We start from the raw sequence: 9,821 nt of genomic DNA, 5'->3' as shown, positions 1-9,821 counted from the left end.
CCCCTTTAACTCAAGATCTATTTCCAACTGAATAGTGTAAGACATAGCATAACTGAACTGACCCCTCCCCACATTTGCACCAAGATAATCATAAAATCACATCACCACATCATCTGGCAATCACTCATTTACTCTATTCATAAGGTAACAACAAACAGGTCACCAGAGAATTCATCACAGAAAAGCTGCCAAGGCAAAATCCTTGTGCAATAGATAAACATAATTACGTACCACTCACATCAACCCAGTATAAATCACTTAACAAAATGATAACATTAATAGTCAATAGTATCAGTACATAAGCAAGGCAACACATTCTATTACTGGTAATGACTGCTTTTAATATGTGAAAGGAAGAACCATAGGAGATGTTCGATAAAGTTTGAGCACTAGCAATCTACACCGTGACTTATTATGAACTGATTCACGGATATCAAACTGAAAACTTAATTGTATTTTCTATATCATCGTCACAAATAGGCAAATTTATGTCTCAGACTAGGAGATAAAAAATAGAACCTTAATTCACTCATTAGTTCACCGGTTCAAACTTGCGAAGCATTTCACAATGTGGCATTTCCCGTATATATCCCCATTGGCGGCGATGCCACTCAAGCCGACAATTCTCTCTAAGAATATTGAGATAATCACTCTCAACCCTATCTTCAAGTGTTGTTCGCTCATGGCTATCTGGTGGGTAGTCTTGATCAAATTTGGCCGACTTAACATAATAGTTGACACCCTTTGGTGTAGTAAACCGATGTTCATATGGATACTGTCGAGAAAGTGAATAGACAGGATCTGAAGACGGCAAGAAGTTCAAAAGCAGAATAAGCAGAACAGGAAGCAACTGAATTAAAGCGCGAACATTAAAGCCACTAGACCCATGTTCAGCCGGTCTGGGACCCATCCCCGGTCCAAAACTAAAGCCACCAAAAGGTGTTGCAGGAGCCATTCCACCAAAGAAGAAATTCCTAAATATTTCCTCCGCATCGATATCAGCTTCATAATGGCCATTATATGCTCGTGTTGTCTGCCTTGCAGCACGTCCTTCGTAAATGGATTCATCCTCTCCAACGAGATCATACTTCTTTCGACTCTCTTCATTACTTAGACACTGGAAAGCTTTAGACACAACCTTAAACGCTTCATCAGCACCAGGAGCTTTGTTCTTATCAGGATGAACCTTCAAAGACAGTTTCCTGTACGCTTTTCGCACATCTTCGACCGAACAGCTCTTCTCCAATCCCAAAATTTCATAATAATTCTTCTTCCTCATAATCTCTCTAACAATCGTAATTTGCTCCTCCGTATATGTAGCTGATGACGTAGAAGATGAAGACCCTGCTGTCGAAACCCTTTGTCGAAGAGAAGGTTGATCAGAGGGTTTCGATGAAGACGTCACTGATGGTCCATTGGCAGCCGCCGCCGGCGGTTGGTCACCTGTATCTTTCTCTATCGTCGCCAACAGATCGCCAACGGGCAAAGTCGGGTCAAGACGGCGAGCTTTCGCGACAAATTTCAAAGCGCGAACCCGATCCCCGCTTTCTAAGGCCTCTCTCCCAATTTTCAAGCATTTTAACGCATCGTCCTTGTTGCCATCCATTTCAGATTATCAAACCCAACAGATATTCCAACAGATCTTCAGAATCCTAGCGAAACCAGGGGGGATCAATTCACGACTTCAGCAAAAGGAATCAACGGTTATTGAATTAGAAAAATTAAGAAATAACCAAAAACCAAATTGAAGAGCCGATCAATTGAATTCATCATATCGACAACAAAAGCAAAGGGGTTTTGGAGAATGACCCTTACTGATGGACCTAAGAGACGAGCGTCAACGAGAGGTTATCCCCCAGACAAAGATGGCGATCAAGACTTCGCTTGATTAGGGTTTCATGCCCAGTGAGATTGCAGATCGATTTCTCCTATGGAGGTTGAATTTGTGAACAATCTTACTCCTATCGCCCTGAGCAATTGAAAGAGCAACTTTCTTCTACCTTTTTTTTTTTTTTTTTGGGTAAATAACTTTCTTCTGCCTTTAATATTGGAGAAGATTGTTAAAAGTTAAACATTATTCGATCCTTTGTTTTAACTTATTTTATTAAAAAAATACATATTTTTTCAACAAAAATTATTATATAAATTTTTTATTATATTTGTTTAAACTTTTAAAAATAATTAAAATTTAAAAAAAATTAATTATTTTAAAATTTTACTTAAAAAATAATATAATATAATATATGAGAAAGAGTGTTTTAAAAAGTAAGATATACAAAGATATCATAAAATTTTAAAATAATATAATAAAAAATTATTTTTATAAAACAAAAATTAAGGAAGATAATATAAAATGTAAACATAACTAACTAATAATTTTTTATTATTATTATAACCAAATATGAAATAATGCATGCTTTTTATAAAATCTGTACGAAATAAATTTTATTTTATAAAACCTTTAAACTACTTAAAAATTATTTATTTTTTAATCTTAAATATAGGCCAACCTTGTTTTAGCTTATTTTATAAAAAATTTATTTTTTTGAAAAATATATTTTATAAGTTTTTATGATGATTGTTTAAACTTTTAAAAATAATCAGAATTTAAAAAAAGCATATTTTTAATTTTTTAAGAATTTATTTTAAATAGCTTTTGAAAATAATCTAATGCAATATATGAAAAAGTATGTTTTAAAAATGTGTAATACATGAAAATATCATAAAATCTTAAAATAATATAATAACAAATCACTTTTATAAAACAAAAAAAAAAAGATATCATAAAATTTAACTAACAATCACTTTTTATTATTGTAACAAACATAAAATAATGTCTAAAATCTCTACAAAATAAATTTATTTTTATAAAATCTTTAAACTACCTAAAAATCACTTACTTTTTTAATATTATACAAACGGGCCCAAACAAGCCCTATGTTAAAGCATTAAAGCACTTTTTAAATAAAAAGAATTATAAAACAGAATTTTATTTTAGAGTTAATGAGCATTTTAGGCCTTAAAGTATTACACAAAAAGCATCATAGACCCTAAACTTCTAAAATATCAAAAATGGATCATGAACTTTTAAATCCAGAGCAAATTACCCCCACCATTAATTGTAGATAATGTGTTAACTGTTGATTTTATGGGGCCTATTTAAATATTAATATGACAGTCCCTTGGTGATGTATCATTAGTTAATGAGCGCCACAGACCCTAAATTATTGCACGAGTAGCAACCTGAATCCTAAACTTTAAAATTCAGAGCAAATTACCCCCTTTGTTAATGTGTAGAACTTTGGCTGTTATGTAAACTAAATTAACTTCAATGTGATCCATTGTGACAAACGTATCATTGGTGTAATGCCCCTTACGACATTACGGTACAACACACCATTCAAAATTACTTATAAACTTAATGAAAATGAATATCATAAAAGGTTGGGATTTCAAAGTAAACTCTTTTTGGAAAATGTTTAACCTCAATTAAAATTCCCATATATGCTTAGTGGAAATATGTGGATTACACATTTAATACACAAAGATAAAACAAAAGCAAAAAGGTGAATTTAGTCTAAATTGAGTCATATGCCATGACATATGGCACATGTGCCATGACATGTGGTACAAAATCACCACTTCTCATTCTAACATGCGCTGCAGCATGTGCATAATGAGCAACGATGCACATACTAGATTTTGCTATCAAACAACACTTCTGATACGAACTTTTGACGCGTGATATTTTTTTCATACAATATCCGATTGGAGTCATTCAAGTACTCACATGAAGCTTATTTCAAAATTTAATTAATGATAATGGTTTCATTTCAATCCATTATTTTATTTAAAAATTGGACACTCAGATGTAAAATGACTTAAAATAGTCATTGTCTTTGACTTAAGCACCCCAATTTCAAACCACATGTCATTAGCCACTTTTAAGACATTGACCACATCTAATGGAACATTTCCCACTTGATTCAACATTCATGACATCATTATCACACATGCAGACAAGTTTGGCTACCAAGTTACCCTTAAACACACACAATAAGGCTATTACATATTTTCACACATTTGCATGCACTTGGCCAAACTCTGTACATCTATCAATCCAATCACCCTAACAAGCACTTGGTATAATATCTTAGCCCTCATTTTCAAAATCATCACACAATGCCCATATACACACATATCAGGGCTAAGTTATGCATTACATGTTTGTGCAAACTTATAAAGATGATAACCATGGGTGAGATAAATATCTCAATAATCAAGATAACTTATCCATGTATATTAACAAGAATAACTTTAAACTAGTGAACCAAAAGCGATTACCATACACACGCACACAAGCTCTCTCTCTCTCTCTCTCTCTCTCTTTCTCTCTCTGTGTGTCTATACATATAATGATTTCCATGAAACCATTCACACACTAGCATAATCATCTATATGCCAAACCTCCACACTCCCTGACTGAATCTAAAGGCTCTCTTGGACCAATTACACAACCATTAATTCGAGCATACCTTCATGGTAAAAACACCCAGCTAGGTCTCATGATGCTAGCTTGATCATATGAATTTTTTTTTTCACACATCTCCACACACTTAGGGTGAACTCCCACCCTCTAATATGATCATGCCACTTTTACACACATAAAGTCATATTTGTCCACTTTGTACACTAGCTTACTTAAAGGAAACTTTTTAAAATCTATTCAATTTATAATTAAATTCTTTTGATGCTAAAGCTTGTTAAAACATGCAATTTCAAACTTAATGACGATTACAATCATAAATCATATTTATATGTACTTATAAATAGTTAAACTAATTAATAGACATAATGAATTATCTAGTTACCTCAACTATTCTATACTTTAGAAAGCTTACTTGAGGTGCTATTCAAATCCTTAATTCCCTTTTGCTAGACAAACGTGCATACCACGTTAATTTACATAAATTAGCATTATAAGTCAATTATTGAACTGACTAAGAGTACTAATTGTCACAGTTAAGCATCTAAACACTTTCATCTAACCATCTTAAGTTCTTATCACCCTATTAAATCCTCTTATCACTTCTATCCTCCCTAATACACTTCTTACCTAAATTTTCACCCTTTTTGACCTATTTAATTTGGCTAAATTAAGCTTATAGTTTCATAGTTTAGCCATTAACTTTCAAACTAGTTGTAAAACCTTAACTTAACTCATAAGGACCTTTTTATTACCAAAGGGTCAGAACATAACCCCTTATAACTTCTTGATTCAATTTTTTTATAATCTAAACTAAGAAAAATTAATATGGAACAGGAGCTTAAAGCATGTGAAACTTACCTGACAATACATAGGTTGGGACTATCTCCCAAGCACCCAAAATCTCTTGTCCTAGCAAAATACCTTCTCTTTTCCTTTTCTTTGTGCCTTTTATCTCCTCTTTCTTCGGTATTCACAAGCTAGCTTATAATTTTAAAGTCAAAATTATGTGTCATATGCCATGGCATATGAAGTATATACCACTGCGTATGGCATAATGGAGAAAATATCACCATACTCACTCACTTCTCTTCAGGCCATTCTCTCCCTCGATCCTCTCAACCAATAACCAACAAGTCAAAACACTAGTTTACCATCCAATCCTAACTATTCAATTAATTTACTAATTTACCCCTAGCTAACAATTAGTTCCTAAATTAAGAATTCAGGTTGTTATAGTTAGCCATGGCGAACAACCTAGAATTTTGTGAAATGATCTTTTCTGCCCCTTTTTTGTAATGTTTTTCAAATGATTGATATATCATTCCCCATATACTTTATAACTCTAATTTAGTCTTATTTTGAATAAAATTTATTTATTTAATGGTGAAAAATTTGGATCCATTTGAAAAGAAGTTAAGTATCAAAGGATTTTTAATTAACTTATTAATTTGGGTTTGAAATTTGTTGATAAAATCATCAGCTTTTGCATCCATCATTTGTAAAATCCTTTGATGATTTTATCAACAAATTTCAAACCCAAATTAATAAGTTAATTAAAAATCCTTTGATACTTAACTTCTTTTCAAATGGGATCCCAAGTTTTCACCATTAAATAAATAAACATTATTCAAAATAGGACTAAATTAGAGTTATAAAGTATGAGATACCAATCGTTTGAAAAAAATTGTAAAAAAAGGGCAAAATATGTCATTTCACAAAATCCTAGGTCATTCGCCACAACCAATGACGCGTTTGCCATGATGGACCAAGTTGAGATTAATTTGATCTTCATAACAGTCAATGTTCTACACATAAATGGTGGAGGTAATTTACTCTAAATTTTAAAGTTTAGGGTCTAGGATGCTACTTGCACAATGGCTTAGGATTTATGGTGCTCATTAACTAATGACATATAAGCAAGAGACTACCACATCAGTATTTAACTAGGCCTAACAAAGTCAATAGTTAATGACATTATCTATAAGTTAATGGTGGGTTGTAATTTGCTCTGGATTTAGAAATTTAAGGTCCATTTTGCACATTTTAAAAGTTTAGGGTTCAAGGTGCTTTTCGTATAATACTTTAAGATCCAAAATGCTCATTAACCTTTTATTTTATTACTAATTTAGATTAGATATTGCATCAATTTTATCCCCAAAGATTATCGGGAGAATTAATTTAAAATCTCACTCAAAATAATTAATTACTCCCAGGTCTATTAGCAAGTGATTGGAGTAATTAATTGTCTGGAATGAGACTTATATGTAATTTTCTTTAGATTATTTGATAAGTCACATCCTTGGTTTAATTTATAAATTTTTTCAAGAAATTTATTTCAAAGTTACCTTTTTATTATTTCTCAAAAAATTGGAATTTAAAATCATATCATATTAATAATATAAGAATATAATTTTTATTAAATTTTATTTCATAATTTTAAGAGTAAGTTCAAAAAAATATATTAAATAATATAATAGCATATTTTTTAAGTCATTAAGTTACTTTTTTTTAAGAATTTAAAATTTTTTGTAAATTAAAATAAGTTAAATTTTATTATTACCTAAAAAAAAGTTAATATCTCCTTCTTACTTTTCCACAATCTAAATTAAAATATATTGGGAAAATAACAATTAAGTTTCAAAAGGATTAATTAATTTAAGTCAGATTCCAAGTAATTCTAAAATACCAATAAAGTTCCTCAGTCCTTAAGTGGCATTTTGATATAATGGGAAAGGATTGAAATGCCCTTATTCATTTTATGAGTTTGGTTGGTGAAATTTTTAGACTTGCTTGTTCTCTCTCTACCTTAATTGCTAGCAACCAACTGGAGGAAATCTTCTTTGTCTCTTCTCTGCCCTAATTGCTAGCAATGAATATTGTTGATCAAGTGGATGAAAGTCCTCTTTGTCTCCTCTCTGCCCTAATTGTTCTATAAGTTTGATTGAACATTGCGAGCTCATAAGTGCTTTCCAACTCTGTTACTTGTTGGCGATCAAGTGGAGGTAAGTCCTCTTCTGCCCTAATCATGGTTACTTTTCATGTGTGTTGCTTCTTGACTACTTGTGAGAAAAAATCCATCCAAGTCGCTTTAGCTTTTACTAGTACTCATCTCTCCCATCATTCTTCATATGGATTGTGTTGCAATGGTCAAGTCTAATTTGCAATGTATATAGAAAAGAATTAATAAGTTGGCATTATAATGGATAAGAAGAAAGTTGAATTGAAAAGGAAGAAGTATGGGTATGATAAGTTTAAGATATATTTTTTCAAAAAAAAATGAAGGGAAAGACCATGGTGTTGTAAAAGCTAATGATTTGATGAAAGAAAGTTGGAGTAAGTTATCAAATGCTGAACAAGAAAGATACAAAAAGATTAATTTATTGGATGCAGGGGGAAAAGAATCATCTTCATCTTTAGTAGTATGATTCACATGTATTTAATTTAAGTTGATGAGTCTGTTTCTAAATATGATTATTGTGCATTGCATTGCATTTTATTTTTTTCTCTTAGTATATAGAGTCCATTTAATACGTGTTGCTATCCCCATCAATTTAAGGAAGTTGTGGAACATATAGGCAAAAATAAGAGGTTATGTGCAAAATTGAGGAAAATTGGTTTCCAATCTCTATTAGATTTTAAATTCAATAAACTACTAAGGGAATTATGCAAACAAGTAATGTATGCTTTTGACACACCAACTTCAACACTGGTAATTAAAGGCAAGAAATTAAGCTTTGATAAGAAAGACATGCATACTATTTTACGTGTCCTTTATGGTGGGAAAGATATTGTTTTGAATAGTAATAATGAATCATCTGAAGTGTTGAGGAAGGATTATATTGGCAAACCTTTCATTAAGTTAAAGAATATGATAATACTAGGTAAGGCAAAAAAAAGTTTTTAGATAGTATTTTTGTTATTCACTCTTAGAATGTTTCTTTATCTCAAGAGAAGTACAATAGTTAGTATAAGGACTATTAAAACTTTGAGTGGTAAGGAAAATGTTCAAGAATATGACTGGTTATCTGGTATTATTTGAGCTTGTTAGAGAGATTTCATCTTATATGACAACATTAAGGAACGGACGGGGGAAGAAGAATGTAAGAGGATGTCTATTTTTCTTACTAGTATATATAATTTCTAAGAATTCTATATTTTGTTCCAGTTTATTTGCTATTAGCTGGATCATAAATGCCTTCCTTGTGCAGATATTTTATATGCATCATTTTCTATTAGGCCCAACACTGTCAATAAATGGTAGAAGACCTGTAACATATTTTTAGAACTAAGACATAGTGCAATAGTGGGTAAAGTTAGAGAAAGAAAGTGTTTGCGGCATTCTTTATGAAGGTCCAACTTGTGCAACTAAAATTTTATTGACCATTGCAATGATAACTCCCCAATAAATATATTTCCATAATTTGTTCTGTATGTACTAGTTTTTATATGCTGATAAATTTGGTGTTGAAACTTGGTTAAGGAGTGAGAGAAATATATGAAGACTTTTTATAATATGCCAACACATTTGCAAGTAAAGTGTTAAAGTTGCAACAGAGTCTAGAGCATCTTTAACTATTTGAAAGTAAAGCTACAACTATTTGAAAGTAAAGCTATTGTGAGGGTTAATGAACTAAATGCAGAAGAAAAACAGGAGGAAGTTGAAGGTGGAGATGGAGATGGAGATGAAGCTGAAGATGAAGATAATGATGATGATGATAATGATGGAGATGGAGATGGAATTGAAGATAAAGATAGAGCTATAGATGTAAATGAAGATAAAGATGGAGCTAAAGTTGAAGAAGAAGAAGCATGTAGAGGCAATGATGATTATGGTATTGATGGACAATATGATGATGGTAAGGAAGAAAAAGAAGAACTTATACCTACATATAAAAGTGAAGAAAGATAAGATGGTAAGAAGAGGAGAAGAAAAAATAATCCTCGATGATTCAAAGGTTTGAAAAGAAAAGGATTGAGATAAAGTGATCACCTTTTCTTAAAAACCAATACAAAGGAGATTTACTGAGGAACAACAAATATATGAATATTGCCCTAAGAGGAATAATGAAGCAAAAGATATTGAGTAAGTAATAAAATTTTGCTTTTTGACAATGGTAGTGTGTTATGTTTAATATAATAAAATTTTTTTACTAGATGTGTTGTTGAGATGTATGACTATTACTTAACTAGGGCAGAATGCTAGAGTCTTGATTCCAAGAAATGGATAAGTACGATAGTATGTCCAAAAGTTTTAATTAATTAGTTGTTTAATTAGATATCGCATTGAGTATTGGATATGGTCTTCGTAAGTGATGAGTATTATTGCAAAAGT

At 31.4% G+C, this 9,821-nt stretch overlaps 2 protein-coding genes across 5 annotated transcripts; one reads left to right on the top strand and one right to left on the bottom strand.

Moving 5' to 3' along the window:
* Positions 1 to 250: 250 nt before the first annotated feature.
* Positions 251 to 2,003, bottom strand: LOC129310176 (chaperone protein dnaJ 49-like). Of its 4 annotated transcripts, none has more exons than XM_054952060.1 (2): positions 1,810 to 2,003; positions 251 to 1,682 (listed from the first exon to the last, which is right to left on the bottom strand). In XM_054952060.1, exon 2 carries the CDS (start codon positions 1,604 to 1,606, stop codon positions 533 to 535), a length of 1,074 nt encoding a protein of 357 aa, XP_054808035.1. In that variant the 5' UTR covers positions 1,607 to 1,682; positions 1,810 to 2,003; the 3' UTR covers positions 251 to 532. The 4 variants fall into 4 exon arrangements, with proteins under 4 accessions (XP_054808035.1, XP_054808034.1, XP_054808032.1 ...); XM_054952059.1 differs by having other exon boundaries at positions 251 to 1,652; XM_054952057.1 differs by having other exon boundaries at positions 1,816 to 2,003.
* A 6,162-nt stretch (positions 2,004 to 8,165) lies between these two features.
* On the top strand, positions 8,166 to 9,398 carry LOC129308913 (phosphopantothenoylcysteine decarboxylase subunit VHS3-like). The gene is made up of 2 exons (XM_054950283.1): positions 8,166 to 8,370; positions 9,130 to 9,398. The coding sequence occupies exons 1-2, from the start codon at positions 8,166 to 8,168 to the stop codon at positions 9,396 to 9,398; spliced, it is 474 nt and encodes a 157-aa protein (XP_054806258.1).
* Positions 9,399 to 9,821: the final 423 nt, after the last annotated feature.

This window comes from Prosopis cineraria, unplaced genomic scaffold (genome assembly GCF_029017545.1).
Source record: "Prosopis cineraria cultivar Desert tree isolate PC_DT_omini unplaced genomic scaffold, ASM2901754v1 PC4, whole genome shotgun sequence".
NCBI classification, from domain to species: domain Eukaryota; kingdom Viridiplantae; phylum Streptophyta; class Magnoliopsida; order Fabales; family Fabaceae; genus Prosopis; species Prosopis cineraria.
This window is presented reverse-complemented; position numbering and strand designations above follow the sequence as displayed.

Coding starts and splice junctions, on each gene's coding strand:
- LOC129310176 (XM_054952060.1), bottom strand. CDS start 1,606: ATGGATGGCAACAAGGACGATGCGTTAAAATGCTTGAAAATTGGGAGA.
- LOC129308913 (XM_054950283.1), top strand. CDS start 8,166: ATGTATGCTTTTGACACACCAACTTCAACACTGGTAATTAAAGGCAAG. Junction 8,371..9,129: donor AAAGAATATGATAATACTAG/GTAAGGCAAAAA, acceptor AACTAAATGCAG/AAGAAAAACAGGAGGAAGTT.